General features: G+C 53.7%; 2 protein-coding genes across 4 annotated transcripts in view; one reads left to right on the top strand and one right to left on the bottom strand.

The window, feature by feature from the left end:
• Window positions 1-70: 70 nt before the first annotated feature.
• On the bottom strand, window positions 71-27,433 carry LOC141557924 (acyl-CoA dehydrogenase family member 11-like). 3 transcript variants are annotated; one of them, XM_074294346.1, is made up of 14 exons: window positions 27,121-27,433; window positions 14,910-15,142; window positions 11,765-11,864; window positions 11,424-11,541; window positions 11,199-11,341; window positions 10,574-10,723; window positions 9,320-9,414; window positions 7,794-7,893; window positions 7,283-7,423; window positions 4,503-4,595; window positions 4,130-4,237; window positions 3,526-3,694; window positions 3,113-3,179; window positions 71-2,500 (listed from the first exon to the last, which is right to left on the bottom strand). In XM_074294346.1, exons 1-14 carry the CDS (start codon window positions 27,346-27,348, stop codon window positions 2,359-2,361), a joined length of 1,887 nt encoding a protein of 628 aa, XP_074150447.1. In that variant the 5' UTR covers window positions 27,349-27,433; the 3' UTR covers window positions 71-2,358. The 3 variants fall into 3 exon arrangements, with proteins under 3 accessions (XP_074150447.1, XP_074150429.1, XP_074150437.1); XM_074294328.1 differs by lacking the exon at window positions 27,121-27,433 and adding an exon at window positions 20,157-20,464; XM_074294336.1 differs by lacking the exon at window positions 27,121-27,433 and adding an exon at window positions 20,220-20,463.
• The window catches only part of HORMAD2 (HORMA domain containing 2), a 75,601-nt gene continuing 75,004 nt past the window's right edge, over window positions 27,367-27,963 (top strand). Inside the window, exon 1 of the mRNA XM_074294359.1 lies at window positions 27,367-27,861. Coding sequence (XP_074150460.1) covers window positions 27,804-27,861 — 58 coding nt within the window. The 5' untranslated portion in view covers window positions 27,367-27,803. The remainder of the gene's footprint in view (window positions 27,862-27,963) is intronic.

Here is a 27,963-nt window from a genome sequence, read left to right as displayed (position 1 = left end):
CACTGATTTCCCCCCCCTCCCCCCCCCAGGGAACATGGAACGTGGCTGTGGCAAAATAAGATTCAGTGACTTTAACCCTGGCCTTTATTGACCTTGCAAGCACAGGAATAAAGTGGGAGGTCTTGCTGGAGAGCATGGGGACCCAATGACTTCTTGGGTGAGCAAAGGCCAGGACAGGACCTGCGGGTCAGTGGTGACCGAGGGCAGATCCTGGAGCACGTGAAGGCCTCAAGTGACCAGAGAGGATCTTGGTCCTGACCAGAGGGTGTTAGTGTGTCCAAGTCCTCCATCCTGCACCATGGCCTGCCCCCGAAGCACTGGAGCTGTTTAGTTTGGAACCTGGGAGGGGGAGGGGAGATGGCCGCCACTCTTCCACCTGTGGCTTCCCCACATTGTCCCCGAGTTCTGTCAGCTGTTGGTGGGCACAGGAGGGGAACACAGCTGGGGAGAGCCTCGGTGGGACGCTTGGTTCAGAGGTCAAGTTGAACTGCTTCAAGATCACTTGAAAGGTTTGTTATCAAGACGAGCTTTCTGACGAGCGAGGCTCTAGACTTCCCTGGCCTCTGTGACTGGCAATCCCGAGCCATTTGTCATTTTGGGGCATGGCCAGGGCCCCCTCCCCTTGGGCACCTGAGCTTTCTGGGCAGTGGCTCATCCTGTAGCCAGGGTGGGATGCAGCCTCTGCAGTGGGGGAAGGGAGCTGAATTTAAATAAAGGTCGGTTTCCCATGGGTGGCCCCTTAATTAATGCCGAGATTAGGGCCGGCCTCTTCTAGATTGGTCTTCTGTAAAATCTGGAACTGAAGACCGGCCTTTGAAATCCCTCCACCCACTGAAAGGGGCGTTAAGTACCGAGACTCCCCCGCCACATAAAGAGCATGGCTAGCCCCTTGGCCAGAGTGGAGAGAAAAGCATTTGGGAGAAGGTGGCTTTGTCCCAGAGGGAGCAGGTTCCAAACCCTTCCCTGTCCAGAGAAAGTTGGGATAACTTTGGCCAAGGCGAACTTGGGTCTCCAAACTCTTGGTCAGAGTGAATGATTAATAATTATTTTTTCCTGAGAAAATTGGGGTTAGGTGACTTGCCCAGGGTCACACAGCCAGGAAGGGTTCAGTGTTTGCGATCAGATTTGAAGTTGGGTCTCCCTGAATTCAAGGCTGGTGCCGTATCCACTGCGCCCCCTAGCTGTCCCAATTACTAGTAATTATAGCATTTCTATGACACTTTGGATCTGTAAGGTGCTTGTCATCATCTCATTCAATCCCTATGATGAGCCTAAGCAGTTAGTTCTGTAATTGTCCCCATTTTACAGATGAGAAAAGCAGTGAAGGTAAGCCCCGTCACACAGCTGGAGACAGGACTGGCACACGGGTTTCTGGCTCCGAACCCGACTCCGTGGCCCGCGCCTCCCGCTCCTCCCCAAGAATGGGAGAGGAGGCTCTCAAGCTATTAACTGCAGTCGACTCGTACTTGAACAAGGGGGCCCCCCTCCGTGCGCCCCTACCGACAAGCGGCTAGACTGACCTCTGTACGCCATTGGGGGAGGGGTGCTGCTGAGAACTCCCCTCCAGGGCCCTGTTTCTCTGCTCTGCCCTGTGCTCGGCCAACATTTGTCCCCGCTAATAATGGGGACAGCTCCCGGGGATCGGGGCTCCATGTCCGAAGTGCCTCGAGGCTGACCCCGCCACCTCCGGCCCGTTCCCCCCCTTCCAGAGCAGCCAGCTCTCAAAGAGAATTTTTAAAAATAAAACGAATCTCTTGCTTAGTTAATAGAGTTGTGTGGAGACTCCTTAGGAGGCAATCAGTCGGTGCCATTCTTGTGGGACATTTTTAGTGTGAGAGAGACTGAGTCAGAGACAGAGGGAGATGAAGAGTCAGAGTCAGAGAGACGGAGAGTCAGAGACAGACGGGGAGGGGGACTGCGATCGCGTGGGTACGTGTGGACCGGGGGCACGGGGACAATGCCATCTCTAGAGTTGGGAAGACGACGGAGTCCAGATCCAGCCTCAGACCTGCCTGGCTGGGGAACCCTGGGCGGGTCACGTCACCCCGTTTGCCTCAGTTTCCTCATCTGTCAAATGAGCTGGAGAGGGACAGGGCGGGCCCCTCCAGTGTCTTTGCCTTTCGAGAAGACCCCAAACGGGATTACCAAGGGTCAGGCCCAACTGAAATGACTGAACAACTAATCTACTCATGTCCATACGTGTGCGTGTGTGTGTGTGTGTGTGTGACGTGTGCACATTTGTCTTGGTGAATGTTAGGAATAGAACGTATTTAAGGCGCGCTCCCCCTTGGGCACGCGGTCTACTTAAGACGGGCCAAGTTCGTTTCCCTTCCACGAAGGGCCGTCGCCGCGTCTCAGCTAAGCAGCCCGGGTTCTCTCCTCCCTGGGGAGAGCTGGGCTCGCCTCGTAGACCAGGGCCACGTCTCTGCCAACAGCGTCGGCCCCGTAGCAGCCAGCTCGCTGAGCCGTGTCCAAGGGGCACAGGTCTTGTCCACACCACCTAGGAAAGAGCTTTCAGCCAAGGGCCCCACCGGGGCCAACGGTGCTCCCAGCCGAGGGCCAATGGTGCTCCCAGCCGAGGACTCTGCCGTGGCCGATGGTGCTCCATGCTGGGGCTCCCAGCCAGGGCTGAGGGCCCTGCTGGGGCTGATGGTGTTCCCAGCTAAGGGCCGATGGGGTTAAGCCCCCACCGTTTTTAAGGAACTCCTGTTTGAAGGAAATCTCCCTCTGGGCTGGGGCCTTAGCGAGCCAGCGCCCAGTCCAGAGGAGCAGGAACCCACCTGTGTTCCAGGCTCCTTGGAGTGGGCGCGGGCTCCTCTCCTTCCGGATTTACTCTGGGCAATTCCCTGGCTTTCCTAAATGGACTGACGCCCACTGCCAGCCTGAGAGGCAATGTGCCCATTTCCCTTCAAGAGGGCAGGGCACGGCTAGTGGGAGTGATTCTGTGGTCTCCCAGTGCAGAGCCAGGGAAAGCCACGAGGAAGCAGCCCACCACATCACCAGAGTAAATCCACTGATCTTGGAGCCGCTGATGGAAGTCTGGAGGGCAAGAGGAGCGGCCCATAGGGCAGGACCTTGGCCGGGGCCCGAGAGAGAGAGAGATGCTCTTTACCTCTGGGAAGCGTAGACGTCCGAAGGGGAGGCCTCGGCCCAGGCCGCGTGCTCCACCATAAGGGCCCCTGTGTGTGTGGAAAGCGGGTCTTCAGGAGAGCCGGGGAGGGAGCACACACTCGACCTCCGCTCCCATCCCGGGAGTTGTGGGGAGTGCGGCGGAGAGGCTCCCAAGTCCCGGGTCCGGTGAGGCCGTGAGGTCACGGAGCTGGAAGGACCCAGAGGCGCCATCCAGGACCTCTTGGGAAGGGAGACGGGCTCCACAAGGCTGTGACTAGGCCGGTGTTATAAGAGGAAAGGTGAAATTTGAGCCCGGCTCTCTGTCTACAAAGCTGTTGTTCGCCTAGGATACACGCTGCCTCCCCCACTGAGATGGGCACAAGGGGGGGGGGGGGGGCGTGGGAAAGGAATTACCGATGTAGATCCGGGCCAGCGTGTAGGCCAGGGCCCGCGCTGCCATTTCCATGGAGTCACTGGGCCCTTGGAGCCCCTCCAGCTGCCCGGCCAGCCTCCCGAGGGCGTCCTGCAGGCGGCGGACAGAAGGAGCCAGCTCCGGCTGCTGGGAAGCCCGGGCCACCTTCTCCTGGGGGGAAGGACAGGCGGGGCACAAGTCTGTTAGTGGGATCCAGCAGAACCCGCCCTGGACGTCCCAGCTCCTCACCAAGGAGGCCTACAGTCCCTCAGGGCTCGTGTAGCTGGGAAGGGGGGCCCTGACCCTCCCAGGAAGCCCAAATCCCATCGGAGCTGCACAAGAATCCTGGCAGGAAAGTCATGTCAGCCCAAGATGGCAGAGCGCAGCTCCAGCCGGGCCTCCTGTTCCTGATCCAGAGCCCCCAGCACCTCGAGTCCCCGCACCTCGAGCCCCCAGCTCCAGGCTTTACAGGCAGGCCACACCATGCTTTCATGGGTTGAATAGAAGCAGGCCCTGCCCGGACAGAACTTGCCCAGAGAATCCCAGCCCCCCCCCAATTTCCAGGGTCCAGAGAACCGTGAGGAGGGGGCAGCGGGAGCATCTCACCTGGACAGATGCCGAAAAGGCCTGCAGCGCCTGCCCTTGGCTCCTGGTCAGGACATACAGGGTGTCCAAGGCCAGGATGTTGGTGGTTCCTTCCCAGATGGTCAGCACCTGCAGAGAGGAGCGCACCCCTTCCCCTGTGACTGGGGTCTGTTTCCTGTGAGCTTTATCTTCCCTCCCCTCCCCCATGAGGCCCCTCCACTCCCTACTGGCTCAAAGCCCCAATTCCAGGGGTCCCACTGCTGACCTGAGGGCAGCCGCAGGGTGTCATGGGACTCCAGTACAGAATCACGCTGGAAGTTAGGGAGCCGGGGCTTAGAGGACTCACCCCACTTTGGCCCAGGGCTGCTGACTGGTGCCCCCAGCTGGCCCTTACCTGTGCGTCCCGAAGAATGCCCGCCAAGCTTGTGTCCTCCATGTAGCCCTGCCCCCCAAAGCATTCCAGCCCCTCGGACACGACGGCCATGGCCTGTGAAGAGAGGGTCCAGCTAGACAAAAGCAGGACATCTCCGCCCCCCCCCCCACTACAGGTTTCTGGGAGCTTCTGGTGCATCTTGACGCCTAGGGTCACTGCAGGCAGGAGGGTGGGCTGGGGCTGGGCCCAGGAAGCCCACGACTCTCCAGGCCGGAAATGGCCCAAAGGTCGCCGAGCCCTTTCTCCCCAACAGCGTGATGAGGCAGGTCACGGGCTCCTCAATTTGAAGGCAGAAGGAACCTCGGAGAGCCCAGAGTCCCAGCTTTCATTTCACAGCAGACACAACATGCCCAGAAACGTGGAGTGCCCGGCCAAAGTGGGTGAACCCTGGGCTTTGAAACGGAGGCGAGTCTTCCTGACTCCGGCTCCAACAGTCCCCACCCACCACGTGCCAGTTGTTGCTTCCACAGCCCCGTTTTCGCCATCACCGTTTTGCAACAGTGCGAGTGGGTGTAAGAAACTAAATGCAGGGGCAGCTAGATGGCACAGTGGATAGAGCACCAGCCCTGAATTTAGGAAGACCCGAGTTCAAATCTGATCTCAGACACTTAACATTTCCTAGCTGTGTGACCCTGGGCAAGTCACTTAACCTCAGCCTCAGGGAAAAAAAAAAAAAAAAAAAAAGAAAAAGAAACTAAATGGAGATTGGGGGGGTTGGTGGGAGACGCAGAGGGCACCCCGAGGCCGGCGGGTGGCGCGGGTGGGGTTTGGGAGCTCAAAACTGGGACAATGTATGTGTAGTATTGCATATCATTGAAGGCTCTACCAGTCTCGCAATAAGTTCTGTAAGCACCCCAGAAAGGAAAAAGAAAAAAAATTCAGACTTCTCTGATACAAAGGGAGGGCCAAAGACTTTTACACAGTTTCCAGATTGTTGGGATGGGTGCCCTAATGCCAAGATGCAGAAGGGATGTCTATATTCCCATTTTACAGACACAGGAAACTGAGGCCCAGAGAGTCAAGAAGGTCATCGATTGAAAACTGGGTTTTCAGAGGTCCCCTCCTCCAAGCTCCTCCCAGACCCAGAGCAGCTGCGCCCAGTCCTCGGCTTCCAAGTCGAACTTTATCTTAGGGAGGAAGAAGAATGCTCAGAAGTTGTAGAGTGAGGAAACCCAGGGCCCTGCTCCCCAGGAACCCCAACACAGCCAAGGCTGGTGGGAGAAAGGAGCGCCCCGAGCTGGATCCGTCCCGAGATTCTGGCAACTAGAAGCAGCCAGGTCCAGGGGCTGATGTCCGTCTACCCTCGGATCTGTTCATGATGCGCTTGGAGCTAATTGTATGGAACTAAAAGAGTCCTCGGAGCGCTGGGGTTCTGGCCTTTACCGAGGCCAGTCACGAGCAGTCAGTCAGCATTTCCCCCTGGGCCAGGCTCTGTGCAGGGCCTGCAATCAGAGGCTTTGACCGACTCCTCCACTGAGGGGGATTCTCACAGCGCAGCCGCACAGACCCCTGAGGAAGCTGCCCTGGGGGGCAGACGGGGCAGGAGGGAACAGGATGGGGGCACAGTTTAAACTCAAACGGAGGCAGGCGGGAATAACCCCCTAAAACTGCCCGTTCTGTCTGTGGGTGATGTGCATGGGGGTCCCCATCTGTGTTTGCCCACCCACGTGTATCATCTCTGCGACGGCTGTGGCGGGCATACATGCACGTAGACAATACACGGCCACGAATACACACGCGCACATACAGAAAATGTATGTAGTCCACGGACGCGTATCTGCATGTATACGCGGATGTGCCGCAGTGTGCACACGGTACATGCATGTGTGTGGTGGGCGTTGTGTACATGTATGTCCGGCGGGCATGCTGTGTATGTGCACGAGAACATGTACACACGTGTATGCAACAGTATGGACACCTGCATCTAGACATGTGCACGTGGATGAAGGGCGTGGATACTCTACATGTCTATAACACATGCGCTGGGAGCTCGAAATCCAAAGAGCGTTCGACTCTAACAGGAGGAGGTATAGCCACCAAGCTATTCATCGCCGCTGGCCAATAAACATCTATTAAGCGCCTACTGTGTGACCGGCCAGTGGCTGCGCTCCGTCATGGAGTCCTGCAGAGAGGGCCCCGAGCGTCCCAGACAGACGGCGTCCCTGAGGCCCTGCCGGGGAGCGGAGAGAACCGGAGTGCCCCGGGCTGGGAGAAGGGCAAACGGGCAGTGGGGCGGGGAGGAGGGGCTGCCAGCCCGAGGCCAGTGAGCTGCACTGATTGCCCGGGAGATTGTTAAAGCGGCCTCTGACCTCTGACCGGCTCCGACCTCGCTGGGGACGTGGGGTTTAGTTCTCCTGGCCTATTTTTGAGGAAGCTGTGTCATCTAGGATGGTGAGCCAGGCTAGAGAAAGGCCACGCCCTCGGGGTGTGGGGCTGAGAGAAGCCACGCCTTCTTGGGTGGGACAGAGGCCACGCCCTTAGGCGGGGCTGGAAGAGCCCACGCCCTCATCATGAGCTGGGAGGAGGCCACGCCCTATGGGAGGGAGGCCATGCCCTCAATGGGGGGGACTGAGAAAGGCCACACCCTCGGGGTGGGACCGAGGCCATTCCTTCAATGTGGGGGGCGGGGTCTGAGAGACCACGCCCTCTGGAAGAGGCTTAAGAGGAAGGAGAGGGAGGCCACGCCCTCGGGAGGGTCTAAGAGTGAGGTCACGCCCTCAGTATCCGCCCCAGATTCTCACCTGCTTTCCAGTGTAGAGCTTGGTCACTGACGTCAGCAGGCGGAGCAGGTGAGAGTCTTGGGCGCTGGCCTGGTTGGTCTCCTCCAGGCCCAGTAGCCTGCCCATCTCCAACACCAAGAGGATCCCTCCTCGGGTCTGCACCTGCCAGGCCAGAAGGACGCTGACGCCGCTGACCCGAGGGGGGCGCTGCCAGCTGTCTCCCCATAGGACCGGCGTGTGACCGACCCCTCCCCAGGGGATCCGCAGAGAAGGCTCCGGCCAACCACGCCCCCTCGGTGGGGCGGCCCATCCCTGCACTTTGGGCAGATGAAGAAACAGCCCGGAGGACGTTAGTCCTTCCCAGAATTGTGGGGCTGCTCAGCGGCCTCGCTCTTCTAGGTCAACCAGACTGACGTTCCCTGGCTCGATGGGGGCGAACCCAGGCCCAGGCCCAGCAGCCCTTCCTCTTGTGTGTGTATGGGGGGGAAGAGTGGGGGGCGGGGCTGCTGGGAGGCGCTGGGGCTGCTCTCACCTCCATCCGGGCCAGCGTCTGCGTGTGAAGCGGGTGGTCTTTGATGAACTTCCCAAATACAAACCTATGGGTGGCGTACTCTCGGGCCATGTTGACCACTCTGGGGAGGAAGAGGAGAGTCGGGTTCCTGGGCATCCCTTACCTTTCCCTCGCCCCAATAGGAAGGAGCCGGTATTTCCCATCATCCACTCTGGGCAACAAGGAATAATTAAAAACCCTTAGCGCGCAGCCGCGGCTAATGCTGCCCTACTGTGGTCCAGTCTCCTCCACACGGGACCAGCTCGGAGAGGAGGGGAAGGGGCTTTTTGAATGGGTCAGGCAAGGAGCGGAACGCACGAGGGAGCGTTTCTGAGCGGAATTTGTGTCCCGGAGGACGATGGGGCAGCGCAAAGATCGCCTCCGGTGCCGAGCACCAGGAAGAAACCTTGTACAGGGCCAGGTGCTCCAGCAAAAAGCAAGCTGGGTGCGAATGGAGGCGGGACGAGCTTTCAGATGCCGCCTCCTTCGCTTCCAGCCGGCCCATCCTGGGAGTGTGTTCGCTCTCCTGTAAAATGGGTCAATTACATTTGCTTCTTCCTCTCTCATGGCTACTGTGAGGAAAATGTCCCGAAAATCACATAGAATTCACGGGTCCTCCCCACGTTAGGAGGGTGCACTTTGCAACCTCCAGGAGGATCAAAATGGCCGTTAATAGGCTCGGCCCCACGATGACGTACAAATCTCCCCTTTTCTTCCTTGTCCCAGTGACCTCTGACTATTTCACTGACTCAGAGAGGCAGAACTGTCCGGGGGACAGACTGGGGGTCTGGCTGCAGTCCTGGGAGAGGGCCTCGAGGAGGGAATGGGGATGAGCCAGCGGTGGAAGGGATGGGGCACTTGCGGCAGAAGCCACGCTGGGGAGGGGAAGGCACTTGTGCTCGAGGTCCCACGGATGTGAACGAGGGAACTGTCTGGCCCCACAGGGCAGAACCGGAAACAGGAGCAAGGAGCTCTGACCCCATGATCTTCAACGGGGTCCCTGGTGGCACAGGCGGTCCCAGCAAGGAGCCAGCCTCCTCTCAGCAGAGGCCGATGACCACCGCTGGGGAGGCTGTTACTGTGCCCTCCCGGTTCTGTTCCATGCCCTCTGCATGGGTTCATGGAAATTTTCCCAGGTTCCTCTGAAACCGTCCTGCTCATCACTTCTTAGAGCACACTCACACACCACACTTATCCTGCCGTCCCCAAGGGATGAGCACCCCCTCCATCCCAGTTTCTTTGCCCCCACAAAAAGAGCTTCTCTAAATATTTTTATTCACACGTTATCCTTTGCTGCCTTCTTCGATCCCTTTCAGGTCCAGGAGATGGTATCAAAGGGATTCCAGTTCAAGTCAGGGCTGGCCTGGCAAGCCCTGAGATCCCTCTGGCTGCGAGAGCGGGAGATCTTGTGAAAGCTCTTGCCTCCCCCCCCCCCCCCCCCGCCCCCGCCTTGCCTTGTGTCACTGAGTCTTGTCGCTCTGCCTTGGGTGGGCCCCCACCCCACTTACCTTCTCATGAAGCCGACGGCACTTATGGCATTGTATATCCGGGTAACGTTCAGCATGTTGGCAATGGTGGCCACTCCCCGGCCCTCCTGGGAGACCTGGAGGCAAGGCACTGCCATAAATAAGCAAAGGCCATTGGGCTCCGCGCACGTGACAGTGAGAGCAAGGTGCCGGGGCGGGCGCAAATCCAACCCCCTGGGGCCACAAGGATGGAAGGGACCGTGGCCCAAATGAGATAATCACCTATAAAAGTCTTATAAAGTCCACATAAAGGCTAACTCCAATAACAATTCTTATTAAGAACATGCTATAGAAATACTAGCTATAATGATTATTGAAAGTCTTATATAAATGCTACTTATAATAATAATGATTATTATTAAAGCGCTATGTAAATGTAGCAACAATAATTCTCATGCTTAAACATGCACATAAATGCTATCTATAATTATTATTAAAATGTTACATAAGTGTTAGCTATAACGAGTATTATAGCATTATAAAAAGGCTACCAAGAATAATTATTATTATCGTCATAATAGCTAACATTTATATAGTGCCTACTATGTGTAAGCACTTTATAATTGTTATTTCATTTGATTCTTACAACTTTGGAAGGGAAATGTTATGTTTGTCCCCATTTTATAGATGAAGAAACTGAGGCAGACTGTGATGAAATGACCTGGCCAGGGTCATCCGCTGCCTAAGGGTCTGGAGCTAGATTTGGCCTCAGGTTTTTTTCTGTGTATCATTGCTGTTATTTGGAGTCGGCAGCACGGAGTTTAAACCCCAGCTCAGCCACTGACTGTCTGGTGATCTTGGGCCAGTCATTGCTGTGGCTGTGGTCTGCCCTTCATCTGGAAGAGGCCCGTGGCGTCAGGGAGGCGCTGCCATAGCATGCAGGGAATTGGATTGAAGGTGAGGTCGCCAGCCTCCCTGTCCTCTCCAGAGCCGCTTGGGTTGGGAGGCCAGATAGAAATCAGGAGCATGGAGATGAGCAATGGCCGCCCCTTGGCCTTTTTAAGATAAGGCAACACCCATTCAGTGCTGGGATAAAGAGTGTCCCCTTTCACCTAATCAAAAAAATCTAGAGAGGTAAATAAAACCATAAACAAACAAAGGGATGAATGAACCCGGGAAGGGGCCAGGTGCTTCACCTCCGTCTGCCTCAGTTTCCCCACACGAGTAAAGAAATTTGTTCAGCAGCTGAGAGGGGCTGGGGGTCCCTGAGCTGACCCGGCCCTCCCGCCTCCTCACCAGATGTGCCCGCGCCCCGTCCAGCAGCAGTTCGGCGGTGGCCAACTGGCGGGTGCCCAGCTTCTCCTTCAGACGCTGGATTTCGAGGCCGTTCAGCCGTCCCTGCTCGTCTCGTAACTTCAGGAAGAAGAGGCTCAGGCCCCGAGTCCCCTGTGGCACAGAAGGGCCCTGCTGCAGCCACTGACCAGCAGTCTCCCGGCTTTTGTTTGCAGACTCTCCCCACTTCCTCAGGCAGCCCACCCTGCTGAGGGATAGCTCTGACTGTCTGGAAGCCTCGACTTGGCCCTTCCTGCCCCGGCTCTATCCTTCCTCCATCCCAGCCCCTAGCTACCCCGGACCGGCCCCTCTCCACACCAGGAGCTTTGTCCAAGCACAGAATGGGCGTGTGACCTAGAACTCGAGGGGGAATTTTAGAGCACATAGATGAGAAAACTGAACCAGAGAGGTTTGGTTGATTTGCTAAGGCTGCCCAGCCAGGGTTTGAGGCCAGGTCTTTGTGGTCCCCTAACCACTCTACCAGGATAGTCAAGGGGAGACTGAGGACCAAGCAGAGGAGTCTGGGGAGGGGGCTACAGAAAGTCCCCAGGGAACCCGGCGCTCTTCTCCCCCCGTCCTGCATGCTGACCTTGGTGACGGATCCTCCGGTGTCCATGATCCGGGCGAGGGTCAGTGTCATGTCAGCATCCGTGGCTGACGTGAACCACTTAAATCCAAAGAGTTTGTGCGTGCCATCTTCCTGGGGGAGGGCCACCGTCTCAGTGCCGTGGGCTGGGAAGGGAGGGAGATTATTGGCTGGCCAGGAGCCGTGCCCTCTGAGCCCCAACGGGCACCTGCCTCTGACCCCACTCACCCACATCGGAGCCTCCCTTGCGCTCGGTCATCCATTGGCCAGAGGTCCAGAAGCGCTCTGGGTCCCGGGATGTCAGATGACCCAAAGCTTCCCCAGGTGGCCCTGAGCTGTTCATCACCTAGGGGCATGAGGTCAAAGGCAGCAAGTGAGGGAAGGAGCAGTAAGTAACCAGCATGCTCCGCAACCTTAGCACTTAGCCCAGTGTCTGGTACACAGCAGGCACTTAATAAATGCTTGTGGCTGCAGACTGATGGAGCTCAAATTTGGAGCTCGAAGCTTCAGCCTGAGGTCTGGGAGGAGGGCTGAGAAGGACCCCAGCTCCGAGTGCTTCTGGCTCTCACCTCCAGGACCTTGGTGGCACCATCGGTCATGGCCAGGGGGCAAAGGAACATTCCAGAAGAGGGAGCAAACAGGAACAGCTTGGCCACCTGGTACACACGGCTGAGGAGCATGAAGAAAAGCCAGAGTCAGGACGGCCCAGGACGGGAGCCATGGGCACCTGGCTCTCCCTGCCTGGGCTCCCCGCTCCACTGCCCGACTCAAGGGCAGCTTTCTGGGTGCCCTCCTTCCCCTTCTTCCACGAGGCAGAGTGAGATTCTGTCTCATGGAGGCTCTGTCACCTTGCCTGCTCAACTTGGATGCATGAGCAGGTGGGTAGAAGGAAGGATGTAGATGGATGGAAGGATGGATGGATATATGGATAAAAGGATGCATGGATGGAAGGATGGATGGATGGATAGATGGCAGGATAGAAGGAAGGATGGATGGATGATATATGGATAAAAGGATGTATGCATGGATGGATGAATGGAAGGATGGACGGATGGATAGATGGCAGGATAGAAGGAAGGATGGATGGATGATATATGGATAAAAGGATGCATGGATGGATGGATGGATAAAAGGATCCATAAATAATGGATAGATGGTGGATAAAAGCATGGATGGATGAATGGGTAGATAAATGGATAGATGGATGGATAAAAGAATGGCTAGACAGATAAATAGATGGATAAAAGGCTGGCTGGCTGGCTGCTGGATTAAAAATGAAAAGCATTTGCCAAGCTCTTACTATGCGCCAATTACTGTGCATGAAACCAAACCTGTAATTTCTCAGGACTGTGCCAGCTGGAGGCCCCTTGAATCTACTGCCCACAGCAGGAACCGCTATATTTTAAGGAAATAAGATGCAGAAAGGGTGGCGCCACTCCCCTCTCCATTTCATCCCCTAGTAGGGGAACCGTTCTCTCCTGTTTGCAACTCAGAGGACTGATTTTTCTTCCATCATGAAGTAAACAAAATATAGCTTGTCCTGGCTAAGGATCACAAGGCACAAGTGGTAGCCCGGGCCCGGGCTGCTTTCCTGGCCCTACGCCTGTCTGAAGCACACTTGGGCTGCACCTCCTAAGATCTTTCTTTTCCCAGCTGTGAAATAGAAAAAGTTTGAGAGACACGGTTTCTGATAATTAATCCTTTTATTAATAATGCTAGCATAGTATTAATAAAAGGATGGTCATTTGTCTGTCTCCCTTAGACCAAAGAACTGCCATAGAACTGACAACGCTTACAGGCCCTTGGAATAGTGAGTGCTCCTGAGGTTGGAAACCAGCTCTGATTGGTTACCAACTAAGGAGAGGGTGAATATCATAATGAGAAGTAGATGTACTCTAATGAGGGTCTGGGGTACGTGAGGCTGATCACCTTAATTTGGTCAAAAAGACTTATCTGTATCCATCTCACCCAAATGACAAAAGGGAGAATCCACATTTACCCAAACTTGTCTGAGTAAAACTCAATGGACCAGAATCCATCAGTTCACTAACTTTGCCTTTCGAATAGATCCGGGTTCTCTTCTTCAGTGTCTGCCCTACCAGCACTTCATGGTTGCCCCACTAACCTACAGGGGCTTATTTCTGAACAAGAAAGTAGAAAGGGGAAAAACCTGACCCTAATTCAACAATTATTCATTAAATACAAGGGAGAAATAATCATTTCTCTCACAACACTTGAAAATGTTTTTGTACATAATAGGTGTTTACTTGTCCATGCACGGGTCGTGTCTCTCCCTTCCCTCTGCCCCCCAATTAGAGCGTCGGCTCCTTGAGGACAAGGAAGGTTTTTGTTCTAACCCTGGCCTCTAGGACCATACCTGGCATTTAGTGGGCCTTTACTAGAAGGAATACAGTCGATGCCTGGGTGGCTTATGTTCCATCAGCCTTGGCAGGCCGTCTCTCCCATTGGATCGAAAGCTCTTTGAAAAAATTTGAACCAGAGTTCAAATCTGATCTCAGACACTTAACACTTCCTAGCTGTGTGACTCTGGGCAAGTCACTTAACCCTATTGTCCATGCTAAAAAAAAGAAAAAGGAGGGAAAAAGAAAAAAAGGGAGGGATTTTTTTTTTTGTTGTTGGTTGGGTTTTAGTGTCCCACAGGCGGCACCCAGTAGGTGCTTAATAAACATTTATTGACAGGCTAATGCAGAAAGGGATCTTAGAGATTATCTAGTGAAGTTACATCATTTTGCAGAAGGGAAAATGAGGCTGGGAAGGGTAATGTGCTTGGGGTCACCCAGGACACAGGGTTGAGAGCTGGGTCTCTCACCCAGTGCCCTCCCCGCCACAGCCCCACACCAAGGCTGAAGTTTTATGTGCCTGTCTGTCTAATAACTTAGGAGGAAACCCTGGGGAATGGAATACCGATGGGCTGGATTATGGGCCATTAGCTCAGGCTAATTATTTCTTTATGGCTCAGCACATGGACATGGCTGACAGCTGCTTGTACAGGCACAGAACCTGGAGGCTTGGGCCCCCTGAGACAGGAAGGGCTTGAGACCCTCGCTTCTGGGCGGCAAAGCCCCCTTCACAAGCTATTACATTTGGGAATGGGTGCTCATGCATTCTGGGTTTGTCTTCTCTGCCGTGGGGAGTCCCAGGGTGGGAACTTCTATCAACACAGAGCCGTAGCCCTAGAGCTCGAGAGCTCAGAGGTGGGCTTGTAGCCGCCTCATTTTGCAGATGGGGAAACAGAGCAGAGAGATGGAGAGCTCTGGTCATCCTCAGAGATGGCATTCAAACTCAAGTCACTGATCCCAGGCTCCTGTGCCGTCTCCTCTCCCTTCCCTCTGACAACAATGGGACTGGCCAAGGTCACGCAGCTGGAGTGCATCCGAAGCAGAAATGGAACTGGGATTTCCCTGGCTTCAAGGCCAGTCCTCCATCCACAGTGCCATGGGTGCCCCAGCCCACAAATAGCATTACCTCCTCTCTCCACGAGGGGAGCACGGGAGACCTCCGCTTCTTGTGGGCCACAGCTCCCTCAGCTCCTTTGTGGAAGGTCAGGGACTGGAGCAGACGGCCTTGCTCTGTGTGGCCGTGACCCGGGGAAGGGACAGAAGCGGCCCCGGATGTCCCAGCTCCAATCCTAGTGCTCCTTCCTTTGGCTCTGGGCCTCCCGGTTCGACCCCGATTCTCCACCAAGACCCTTACCTCCATCTGGCATATTTCCTCTCGTAGCCAATGGCAATTAGTCCTTCCTCGGCAGAGATGCCCTTGAGCTTCTTCCAAGCTGGGCAGGTGAGGATGCGGTCCACTCGCCGACCCCACCCGTCAAACTGCTGCAGTCTGGGGGGGTTTGCCTCACATTCCTGTCCCAGGGAGAGGATCTCGTCCGATACTCGGGCCCCAAATCTCTGCAGGTCCTGGGTCACTTCTGCAAAGACCTGCAGAGAAGACACCCCCAGATTTACTGTCAGACTTTCCCTTCCTAAATCCATCCCCTCTACAGGAGTCAGGTATGGGGAAGCAGGGGGAACCCCAAGACAAGGCAGTGAGTCCCACTGGGCAGAGAGACCTGGTGTCAGGAGGCCAGGGTTGGCCTTTCAGCTCTGCCACGCTTGGTTCTTTCATTTATTAGATGGGGACTGTAAGACTCTTTCATGGAGCTACTGTGATGATCACATGAGAAGGGGGGATAAAAGCACAGGATTTGGGGGCCGGACGGGGACTAGCATTCAGCCGCTCCCAGTTTGAGCTGAAAAGCGACTGAAGAGACCCTCTTCAGGGCTTCTGAATCCCTTTGGTGTGATGGCACCTTAGGGGGCAGCAGTCTGGTGGAGTTTATGGGGTCCCCAGAATGATGGTTTAGTAGATCCTGATGTGGAGTTCTCTTGTCAAAGACACCGATGTGGTTGGCCATTTCTTTAGGTCACTTTATAGGTGAGGAAACAGGCACAAACAGGGTAAAATGATTTGCTTGGGATCACACAACTAGAAGCTGGCTGAGACTGAACTGAACTCCAGGCCCAGGGCTCCATCCTTCCTTCCTTTCCTTCCTCTCTCTTTCCTCCCTCCTTTCCTTCCTTCCTTCCTTCCCCTCCTCCTTTCTCTCCTTCCTTCTTTCCTCTCCCTCACTTGGTGAGTTGAATTAACACAAATTAGTATGAGATGACTCAGAGTTTCCTGGTAATTCTTTCATGCTGTTATTGAATAAAGGAGGTGTGAACACTCCCTCCCTCAACCAATTAATGTAACTACTGAGTCCTTGGGCATCTCTATTCAATCAATCAAGAGTGTATCCTGGGTAGGAACCATCCTTAATCAGTTTGGGAGACGGGAAGTACTTTGATCATTGGATGAAATTAGCTGACACTGCCCAGCAGTCGCTCAGACACAGCTCTAGCTCTAGATAGATCAGAGCCAGCCTGGAGCATCCCAGGAGCAGATTCCAATAGTGGGGAAGTTCTGTAACCAAGACCCCCGAAGATGATGTTCTGGAAGGAGGGAGGAAGGAAGGGGTCTGTCTTCTCACCTCATCATCGAATGAACTTCTATCTGCAAAGGGCTTAGCACCATACTAACACACAGTGAGCTTTATGCTTCCCTCTTCCTTCCCTTGTTATGCCACAGTCTCCTTGAGCTGTTCTACCTCAGTTCCCTGCACTAGTTTCCCTCATTGTCCTGAGTTTCCCTGAATTGTTCTCAGTTTCCTTAATTGTTCTGCCTCAGTCCCCTAAGTCATAAACCCCCCTGGTTCATTAAGACTGAGGACTATTTGCTCTAAGGTTATAAATTGTCAATGGGAGATGAGCAGATCAGACTTCCTGACTCCTAGCTCCTTCTGCCCCCAAGAATTTATGACACTGCCCCTCTAAAATATTCCAAAAGATAAGACTATCTCAGATACTTCACTGACATCTTTACTTCTGTTATTCAAACATCCTGACACTGGCTTTTAGTAGAAATTTACAACTTCCCCCCTCATCCTGAAAAGGCTTCTAATTTTCCCGCTCTTTTTCCTTTCCTTTGTCTGAAGAGCTATAAAAGTGTTTATCATCCCCCATTCATTACTGGATACTTTGAGACGAGAGTCCTGTCCAGTCAATTAAACTCTCCAATTAATAAAATATTAAAAAAAAACTCTCTAATCTCTATCTTGCCTCAGTTTCTCCGGCATTACACTCTTCCTCCCCCTCCTTCTCTGGCCCAGATCATTTCCCATACCCCAAACACCCTCTCCTGGCCACTCTGATCTGCTTCCCCCTTTATAACTCGAGTCCCTTAAGGTCAGGGGTGTCAGTGTTTCACTTTTGCATTAACCCCCCTCTCGGTTGCTCCTTCAGCTTGCACACGCACTTATCTACAGAGGAGCTGCTACTTCCAGTCTTAAGATACCTGAAGCTAAAGCTTATGGGTCCCTAGTCCTGTGCTTCCATTAACAGGTTGCCCATGGACATAATTTCAACTAGGTTTCACTTAGTGTGAACCAGTCCCTTGAAAAGTGGTCAAGTTGGCACTGTTGAAAGTTATAAAATATGGCTTGCATCGGGCCTAGGACACTAACTAGCTATTTGATTCCAGGCAAGACCTTTGTCTGCCTCGGTTTCTCCAATTTCCCCATTTTGGGGAAGAAAAATAAGCACTTCCCCTTTCAAAGTTGTGAAGATAAAATGGGGTGGTATTTGTACAGTGTTTAACACAGCACCTGGAACATAAGTGCTAAATGTTTCTTTTCTTCTTTCCTACATTCTTGTTCATCTCGAGTGTGTCTTTGCTTCCCACAGATGTAGGGTCTATTACTGATCAAGTAGCTCCTTTTCAAAGCTTCCTGAGAGGGCCTCCTTCCCATAAAGCTTCTGCTCACACTGTAGCCATGTCCCCAGGGGTTAGATATTTAGAGGCCCCAGAAATATTGCTAATTTTTATTCTTCCTATGAGGCTCCTACCTTTGATTCCCAAAGGTGTTCGTGTCAGAAAGGAATCAAAGCTAGGGTTAATTCAACACATTGTGATTATTTCTAGAATTATTTTTCTTTCCCTTCCTTCCTACTTTTCTTTTTTCTTTCTTCCCACTCTTTTTTCTCCCTCCTTCACTCTCTCTCCTTTTCTCTGTTTTTCTCTCTCTCCCTTTCTTCCTCCCCTTTTTTCTTCTTTCCTTCCTTTTCTTTTCCCCCTTCCTTCCTGGAACCTTTTTTTTCTCTTTCCCTTTTCACTATCCTTCCTTTTCTTTCTCCCCTTCCTCCCTGGAACCTTTCTTTTCTCTTTCTCTTTTCACTATCCTTCCTTTTCTTTCTCCCCTTCCTCCCTGGAACCTTTTTTTCTCTTTCCCTTTTCACTATCCTTCCTTTTCTTTCTCCCCTTCCTTGCTGGAACCTTTCTTTTCTCTTTTCACTATCCTTCCTTTTCTTTCTCCCCTTCCTTGCTGGAACCTTTTTTTCTCTTTCTCTTTTCACTATCCTTCCTTTTCTTTCTCCCCTTCCTTGCTGGAACCTTTCTTTTCTCTTTTCACTAGGGCGAGCCTCGGGAGCGCACATTTTCAGCTGCTGTGGCTTCTGTGATGTCTGACCTTGGAAGCCGCACATAGATCCTAAGCTGGGGGGAGGGGCTGTCCTGTTTCTTTCTCCCGCCTCAGTCACTCAGAATACAGCTCGTAGGGGCCCGAGAGGAAGGCTGAAAGGACGCAGCAGGGGAAGCGATGGCCATCTGGCTTCACTAAGGAAAGTCACCTAAGAACTGCAGGGACCGAGAGGAGCTGGTGAAGGGAAGAGAACAGGCTGAGGAGGAGCGGGAAGGTGAAAGCTGGCTGCCTGACCCGCCTTTGTCCTCTGGGACCGAACCGATACTCGGCTCGTTTTCTCTTCTCGCGGGCAGTATTATGGGATGGGCCTGCAGACGTGAGAAGCGTGATGAGCTTCAAGGCTCCGGGGAGGCCAGGGAACAGCTCATTAACTCGTTCCTGGGAGGAACCCAGAGGGACAGAAAGGGAGAGGAGCCGGTCTCACCGCCCCAGCTCTGGCTTTTCTTACAGACCCGACACACCGAAAAAAGCCACGGTGGCAGCGGCCTTCCTGTTCCCTTTAAACAGCCCGAGCGCCCAGGACGCCAGCCTCGGAGCAGCGCCAGGCCTCTGGCCTGGCTCCCATTGCGGTTGCCAGAGGAGAGTCCCGGGCTGGGTCGGGCACAGAGCCGAGTTCCGTTCGGGATCTGCCACCTCTTAGCCACGTGATCTTGGTGGGGGGACCACCTCTCTGTCTCAGTTTCCTCCTCTGCTGTACTAGGAATCTAGGGCTCTTTCCGGCTCTCTCCGGGATCCTCCTGGCTGAGGTAGGAGCCGGGATGGATGTGGTTTGGTAGGAAAAAAAGGGGCGAAGCGGTACCCCGGCTCTGCCGATGTGGGGGGCGGAGGCGCTCCTGAGGCAGGTGCATCTGCCCCCTCCCCCCCAGCTCCGCATCCTCTCCTGTTCCGCCCCCAGCCCGTCCTGCCGCTGCACGGCCACAGTCATCTCCCTGGCGCGTGCAGGGGGGCGGGGCTGGCCAGAGCCCTCCCCAGGCTCGAAGCCCTCGGGGGCCAAGCCCCAGCGCCCAGGGGAATCTTACCGGCCCCAGAGAGAATCCAAGTCTGGGCTCCTCTCCCGAGGAGCACCTCACGTTCTTCCCTCCTCCCTGGCGCACAGTCCCCTCGCCGGGGCAGATCTCCCCATCCCCACCCCCCGGGTGGCCGCCATGCCGGCCGGTGGCTGTCCCCACTCCGGGACCGGTCCTGGCAAGACCCTCACGCTGCGCGGGTGCGCGAGTCTAAAAGCTGGGCCAGAGCCTCGCCCTGGGATTTCATCAGCGCCAGGATCTCCCAGGGTTTGGGGGTTTTGTTTGTTTTGCCACTTAGAGAAAGAGTAAATGACTTGCCCAGGTTCACAGGGCTGGAAAACACAAGGAAAACTGAAAGGGACGAGCATCTGCAGACCCAGAGAAAAGCAGCCCCTTCGGAGCGGGCCGCCGGGTCCTGCTCGGAGCGGGCCGCCGGGTCCTGATCGGAGCGGGCCGCGGGGCTCCGCTGGGAGCCGAGCATCCTCCCCTAGATCCCCGTCTAGGGCAATGAGGCGGGCTGGCGGATCTCGGCCCCAGTCATTCCCGGCCCGGCTCATTAAGCCCCGGGCTGGCCCCAGAGGCTGCTCCGCCCACGCCTGCCAGTCAGAGATGAAGCGGGCGGGGGTGGGGGGGAGAGGGAGGGGGAAGGAAGCCCAGCCCGGTGCCCCCCCCTCCTGCCTGCCTGACACATTTCAGGGCAGGCCGGAGGCTGGGGGGGGGGGGGGGGGAAGAGGGAGCGCAGCGGCCTCTGGGGGTCAGAACTGTTTTTTGGGAGCAAACTTTCCCGGGCCGCCGCAGAGGTTGATGGTCCATCTGGAGCCCTGACCCTTCTCCCTTTGAGACACTGCCCCACGGAGGCGGCCCCAGACTTACTGCAAATGCACTCCGAGCCCGGTGCCTGAGCCGGAGGGGGCCGGCCCGGCAGCGGACGCTCACCCACTCCCCGGACAGCTCCCTTCTCCCCAGCCTCGGTTTCCTCGTCCGGAAATCCTTTCTGGGGTCCCAGGTCCCGTCTTCCTCCCTGAAATGAGGGCGGCAGCGGCTCGGATTGAGGGGTCGCCCCAACTCACACATGAACACACCAGCGTGGCGAGGAGGCCACAGAGCGGAGAGTGTTGGGTAGGCTCAGGAACACGCGGGTTCCCAAGCTACTTCATTTTCTAGCCGGGACCTCACTAATGAAGAGGTTGGACTTTTGGGGTTCCTGCCGGTTCTAGATCAAAGCTCCAACCACTTCTAAATTCCTTTCCAGCTCGAAATTCCCTAGAGGCAGAATTTGAACCGGCTCTCTCGGTTTGCAAGTTCAAGGCTAGAGTGGGGGGAGGGGAGGCGGCTGAAGAACGGGGCAAGGCCAGGACGTGATCGGACGGAAGGGCGAGGAGGTGGGGGGCACTTTCTCCAAACCCTTCCTCTCCGGAGAAGCTGGAGCTTCCTGCTCAATTGGCCGAGAACCTCCCCCCTCAGCTCTCACACCCAGTGTTCTTCCTATTGCTCTTCCAGGCCACTAATAAAACGATATTCCTTTAAAAAAAAGTGAAATTCTCCCTCCGGATAAGAACTTTTCAGGTTCCCGAAGGCTTCCAGGAGAAAGGTCTTTCGTGTTTGCTGCTGAAGAGCTTTCACAATCTCATTTCTCTAAATTACACATTCCTCAGGCACAGTCTAGCCAATCTGACCTCCCGCGTGGGGCATGGAGGACAGGGTTAGTGCGGTGGGTGCGTCGGGGAAATGTTAATCATTGAGCAGGGAGTTCAGTCCGGTGATCCTTGAGCTCGGGACTTCAGTCCGGGGGGGGGGGGGGGGTCATCTGGACACTGGGAGTCGTGGTGGGGGAAGGGGCCCAAGTCTTGCGGAGGTGGATGGCTGGAGTTCCATAGAACCGAGTCTCTGTTGGGTGAGGGGACACAGTTGCCCTAAAGTCTTGACTCTACAAGACTGGGTAGTAACGTGATTACAACAGAAAGGTTGGGGACCTTTGTGGGAACTCCCTTGTACTGCTCTTTAGGCCAGCCTGGAATACTTATTTATGGGTCCAACAAAAAGGAGAAGTCTCATTGGAGGAGTGCAGGACAATTCCCTTCTAAATCCAGTTGCAAAACAACGCCACCCTGGAAAATAAGGCAAGTCAAGAAAACAAGTCCAGGGGGCCTTTCCACAATCTCAGTCAGCAAGTATTTGTGGCTGCATACATGCCAGGGGTAATCCTGACTGCTTGGAATACTAAAAAAGGTAAACAAAAAATGCTCCCTTGAAGGAACTCATGTTCTCATGGAGGAGAGAACAACCATAGCGATAAACTGGCCAGGGCAGAAAAGGGGACCAAGGCAAGGTCTCCCATTTGAAGGCAGCACTGGAGCTGGGTCTTAAAAGACTGTCTCATTTTAAAAGTCAAAGATGAGACCATTCCAAGCATGGTCAACAAAATAATGTGGAAGACCTCCTAGTTCCAAGCGCACACAATTATGAGGTTCTGAATAGTGTGTTGGACAGAGAGAAACAAGAATTGATCCCTGAGGCAAGCAGGAAGAAAGCATTGCTAGAGATCAGTTTAGCTCCCTGCTCCCATCCTCTGGGGAGATGATTCAGTTCAAAATCCAAGTTCTCTCAACCCCAAGATTCGCCTTTGTAGAGGGCCGCGGATAGTGGGAGAACTCTGGCTAAGGTATATAAGACCCTTCAGTCCAGAGGGAACCAGCTGACAATGTTTGGTTTGGCTCTCCTCTCCCTTTGGCATTCTCACCTTTCCTGAGAAGTCAGGGAGGGCATGACCACCTGTATTCTACTTGAAGCAAAGGATATTTACAGTAAGCGGCATTTACCTAGCAGGGTGCTTTATAGTTTTCATGTGCTCAGTGTGATATATGGTTCTCTAGTTGGCACATGCTCAGTGTGCTGTAATGATATATTTAAGGGCTGAGAGGACTCTCATCTTTGACCATCCTGGTGGCTCTCCTGCCTCCTGCACTCCTCCATTAAGATCAAGGTTGGTCCAGAGAGCCTCCAGAGAGCTAGTCTGGGCACTACCTTTTGGCGCCCAATGTGGGGCTCTAGAAAGCATAGTATATTTTGGTGCCCAAAGTGGGGCTCTAGAAAGCACACTATATAGCCTCTATAAAGGTCTCTCCTTGCCATTCTCTGTCAGAAATCCCAGTCATGTCCCTGACGTTAAAATTTCCCTCTAAAACCTACTGATGGGGTCATGGCTTGGCTGCTGCCCTCCTTTGGGTCAGCATGCCATGGCATTTGGTGTCTCCTTGCCCCTCCATGCCTTGTGATGTCTCCCCTAACCCTAGTATGCTTTTTAACTCCATTTCTTATAGCTAACTCTTTGGGGGCTAAATCCCTTTCAGGTTTTAGCCTGCCAGCTAAGGTCATGCCCAACTTCATGGGGTGTTCTCTTTTTACAGGGTAATTACAAGTTCCACTGAGGAACTTGGCTTTCATATGCTCCCCCACCCTTCTTCATATTTACCATTCCTGGTATCTGTTGTATCCCTTCACTTTGTAAGATATTCCCCTGAATAAATCTACCTTTTATCACAGACAACTGAATCCCAACTTTTGATGCCTCTCATTATCCAGTGTCTACATCACTCACATCAATGACAGGGCTGCTGAATAAGAAGAGTCTAGGATCTAGAAGCTAAAGAAGATAAAATCACTTTTCTGGGCAAGAAAAGCAATGAGATGCTAGATATTCACTTAGGTTTTCAAGGAAATGGACCATAGCATTAGTGCTCTGCAGGCCATATTTTAGTATCTAAGGGTCTGGAGTTCTCTTCTTAAACAAGCACAGTATTCTTGAAGGACACTGATGATGGATGAGCCCAAATAACCCCTGCAGTAGGACAAAGAAGAGCAGGTGGTCAGCATCCAACTCATCACCTATCCAGGTGTATTTCTATCAACAGGGTCCTTTTTTTTCCTCCTGCCTCTCTATAGAATTTCCATTTTAATTTCAAATCTTAGTTTACTGTCAGTTAAGGAAGATGTGTACTCTCTTTATGGGGAGTGGGTGGTGATTTCACCAATGTGAAATGATAGGCACCCCCCACCTGTTCACATGAGCCCTTCCTGAATGACTCAGCCCCTCTGGAAGGCCCTGAATCTTCCCGATTTCCACATCAGCAAGGTTTGGGTGCAATGATTATAGGATGTGAAGGCTTTCATAATTTCAGAACCAAACTAGGTGAAAGTGACTTGGAAGTCAGCTTATTGGAAAGACACACATCTATCTGACATTTCTCATCATTGCTCCCAGCCCCCTCATGAGCAGATTCTTAAGACTACTTATGTAGTCCCCTAAGTTTGAGGGGGCTCTCCCAAAGTATCAGAGAACCTTTGTCAAGGACACAAAGATATCAATGGATGCCAGTGGTGCTCATGGACTGTCCAATGATTATTCCTCACTCTTGCCCATTTTTATTCCCACCCTTGATTTTTAAAAAAATCCTGTTTTTGGAGGAAGAGAACAACTGGATGGATTGCTTTGGGGAAACTCAAAAGTCCTTTTAATGACCCCAAGCTTCTTCCTGAAACAAAAGCCTTGTTTTTTAGAGCCAATATTTCTCTGGTTTTGCATAACTATGAGTCATGGACCACTGCAGTCTCAAGACTTGAAGGTGAGGATCACCCTGAGGGTAATGGAGAGAGACACATGGTGGGTGGGTGGGAGCTGGCTGCAGCACATTACAATTTAGGATTTATGGAGTGAAGTGCACTGGTTCTTAAAAGATTCCAGTTCTGATACAACTGCAAATCATGGAAAGACACAATAGCAATAACAGATTGATCTAGGCTTTAAAGGCTACAAAAGCACTTTGTATCTATTGGCTCATTTTAACTTTACAACAACTTTGTAGGTATAACTATTCCCATTTTACAGATGAGGAAACTGAGACTTGAGATGTTGTATGACTTGCCCATGTCCCTGCTGTTAGGGTTAGAGATGGGATTTGCCAGCAGGTGACCGACCCAAAGAGAATGATTGGTGTCTGACTCCATTTTGTAAATTGTGTCGGCTTGTTCCTGAGAAGTGTTATCAAAACTGTATTTTCAGTGCTTCTTACCTACATGGTAAGTACTTGATACTTTTTGATTGTTGGTTGACCAATTGGCAGCCATAGAACAGTACTGAGATGTTATCAATTAACTGCCAAGTGCTACTGAAGGGCCTGCAGAAAGGCATCTGGTGTGTTCTGTGAGCTTCTAAGGATTCATGGGAGATCTAGAACAAGAATCTCATGGAACCAAAATGTAGATGGTTCAAGTTCCCATATGGACAAACCAAGTATTTAGATATACAAGCTGATGTTTTTTCAAGGTCTGATAACCCTAGTTCTAGAACTGGAAGGGACCTGAAAGGCTACCTAGTCCAACTCCCGCATTCTACAGATGAGGCTATGGAGGCACAGGGAAGTTAAGCACTCTGAGTATCACAGGGAGGAGGCTTCATGGCTTCGGATCTTTGGCTCCAGAAGCAGTAACCTTTCCACTGTATTTTCATTAAATGAAAGGTCTCCAGGGTCTTGCTAATTGAAAATTGCTTCACTCAACCAACTCAATTCTTGGCCTTTTGCTTTGTTTTGTTTTGGAAGGAAACCTGGCAACCAAACTGTCTGCTTGCCTGGGGTAATCTCTGCCATTTTCTTATCCTCTTCGCGGAAAGGATGATGTAGAGGTGTGCTCCCTGGTAGGGAGGAAAGCTTTGGAGTATGAAAATGAACAATGGAGTTGATTAAGCCCCAATTCCTCTGGCCAGCTTTAATCAAAAGAACAGTGGAGTAATGCTTCTGGGAACATCTTTGATTAGAGCCTTTCCGATTTCCACAAGGCCTGGGTGCAATGATTATAGGATGTGAAGGCTTCTGTAATTTCAGAACCAAACTAGGTGAAAGTGACTTGGAAGTCAGCTTATTGGGAAGACATACCCTATCTGACTCATTTTGCATCATTGCTCCCAGCCCCCCTCATGAGCAGTGGCTGGGCCTTAGCTCCTGGATGATGCTTCTTTGGGGGTCACAGCCCTACACAATCATCCCTTCCAGGGGCCCCTTGAGAAGTTTAAGTGATTTTTGCAGCCATCCATCCAGCATGGGATCACGACATTCAGACTCTTGGGTGCCATCCTAGCGAAGGGAAGTTGAGCACTCCAAACGTCCCAGGGAGAAAGCATCAGATGCTGGATTTGATTTGGATTCTTGGATCCAGAAGCGGTAACCTTTCCACTGTACTGTCACCAAACAGGTGAAAATTGCTTCACCCTCATATGCCCGACTTCGGCTTTTAAAACCTCAGCTCGGTGGACCTTGTGCAGGGAGGTACAGAAGGAAAACGCGACACTCGATAATCAGCATTTCTTAGAAGACATCAAATTGGCAGGAATAGGACTAAACATCTCATTAGTGAGAGAAACACTTAAGGTGTCAAGACCGATCAACCAACATTAGGAACGAATTCAACTGTTGCTCTCAGAAGCAAGGCCATCCGATGGACAGAATGCTGGGCTGGTAACAAGGGAGGGGCCGGCTCCCTTCCATCAATCACAGAATTACAATAGCAACTGGCTGGATGACCCTGGTGAAGCGATATAACTTCCCAGGATCTCGGGCCACCCAAAGGTGCCCTCCTACAAGTACGGTAGAAAGGGGATAACCCTGTCCAATTGTGTCATTTCATAGAATGACTCCACATTGTATTCAGTATACTTATCGGTGATTTCAATTGTGTGGGGCTGTACTCCCGATGCATGCCTTTGGCCAAGGGGTAAAGATGGACAGATGGACGGGCACAGAGAAACAAAGGAAAAAAGATTCAATGTACAGAGAGATGGAGCGATAGATAAATGGAGACAGAGAAATGTGGATAGACAGATGTCTATCCAGAGATGGATGTAATGGAAAGATGGGTGGATGGAGAAACGGATGGATGGATAGATGGATGAAAGCATAAATGAACAGATGGACAGATAGAAACAGGTAGAGAAAAAGATGGAGACAAAGGGATAGACAGATGGATACAGTGATGGAGGGATGGAGAGACAGATGAAGAGATGGGAGAGAAAGACGGTTGGAGAGTCAGAGACCACACGACAGGGCAAGCATTTATTGGTGGAACCCTGCTTGGCACAGTCTGCCCCCGTTTTCTACCAGTCACGCCACCCTGGGAAGTCACACTGGATGGCCAGACTGCCAGCCCCGTCCCTTGACCTCTGCCCCTCTGATCTCTGACCCACTGGCTCTGGGCAGACTCCCCTCCCCCCAGCAGTTCTGCTCCATTAACTTCTGTTCTCCCTGGAGTCCTGTTCTCCCCCCCCCCCCCCTGCCTGCCCCATTAGACTGTCTGGATTTCAAGGTTCAGGGCGGCTGTGTTTCCAGGACTTGGTGGCAGGCACTTAATACCCATTTTGGACTTGACTGCTCTCCGTGGGCATTAAAGCAGGGCCATGAAGGCCGGATCCCACTGCAACAGCAGGCCCTGGCTCTGATCTCCCAGCCCATGGGGCCTTCCCGTGGGTCACTCACTGTCCCCCAGTGCGCTTGTCACTAAGATTCCTTCTGACTTTATCCAATCATGATGGGGCCTGATGCCTTTTCCGGGACTCCTTCCCGGCCCTGCCCGCCCTCTGCCAGGTGTGCCAAGCAGGATGAGGAAGCAGGGCCGCGGCCCCTCCCCCAGCCCTGCGGGATGCCCGCCCTCCGCTGGCCCCGAGTCCGCTTCCCCTCCGCCTGCGGCCCGGGCCCGGCGATGGGCATCCCGGCTTCCTGACCCTGCGGGTCCCGCTTGCCCGGCCCGGGCCCAGCCGGTGATTGCACCCCCGCTTCTGCGCACAACGCACCTGGGGGGGCAGCTGCCGCTTCAGAGAGCCCCTCAGCAAAGCGTCCTCCGCGTACTGGTTGCCCAGCCTGGGCCCCCCCTGGAAAAACATCCCGATGCCCGCTCGGGCAAAGGGAACGTCGGCCTCGCGGGGCGGGCTCCTGCGGTGGGCGCTCCTCCGGGGCGCCCAGGCCCGCGCTCGGGGGGGCACGCGGCCCAGCAGGGCCTGGGCCTGCAGCAGCAGCAGCATGGGTCCCGCTGAGGGCCCGGGGCGACCTGGAGCCGGAATCGGCAGCGGCCTTCTCCCGGAGCTCCGGGTCTGGCCGCCTGCCCGGCCCCGCCCCCGGGACGCTCCTCCCTTCCCGCCCTCCTCTGGTCTTTCTCCCGGGGCCCTAGCTGGATGCCCGCCCTCCCTGGCCTGTCACCTTAAAATGAAGAGGGACCTTTAAGGGGTCCCTTTAAGGACCCCCCATTTCAGCAGCCTCTCCCCCCTTCCCCCCCCCCGTCTCCTTCCGAGCACAGGGCATGGCCCACTCATGGACAGAGCGTCTGAGGCCCTGAGGGACAGAGGGACTTGCTCCACATCTCGCTGCCAGGAAGTGGCCGAGGCAGAATTCGAACCCAGAACCTTCAAGTTTGCGGGAGTGTAGGGCGCCTCATCTTACCACTTCCCCCCACCTTCAAGGGCAGGGAAGCTCCTCGCGCATGCGCCGGCAGAAACCTTTACCGGACTGTGCGCGTGACCCGAGAGCCGTTAAAAACGGTTAGTCCCAATCCTAGTCTCCTGGGAGGGTGGAGAGGGAGTTTCCTATTTACATATTCATTAGGTGGCGGCCAATCGCCGAGCAGGAGCTCTCTGATTCTT

Source organism: Sminthopsis crassicaudata, chromosome 1 (assembly GCF_048593235.1).
Source record: "Sminthopsis crassicaudata isolate SCR6 chromosome 1, ASM4859323v1, whole genome shotgun sequence".
Lineage (NCBI taxonomy): Eukaryota > Metazoa > Chordata > Mammalia > Dasyuromorphia > Dasyuridae > Sminthopsis > Sminthopsis crassicaudata.
The sequence above is the reverse complement of the archived record's forward strand: the minus strand, read 5'-3'. Positions and strand labels throughout refer to the sequence as shown.

Excerpts from the sequence above, each read along its gene's own strand:
- LOC141557924 (XM_074294346.1), bottom strand. The coding sequence starts at position 27,348 with ATGCTGCTGCTGCTGCAGGCCCAGGCCCTGCTGGGCCGCGTGCCCCCC. Across the intron at positions 11,865-14,909 it reads AGGAAATATGCCAGATGGAG|CCGTGTGTACCAGGTGGCCA; the intron begins GTAAGGGTCTTG and ends CATGCTCCTCAG. Across the intron at positions 4,596-7,282 it reads AGCTCTACACTGGAAAGCAG|GCCATGGCCGTCGTGTCCGA; the intron begins GTGAGAATCTGG and ends CTCTCTTCACAG.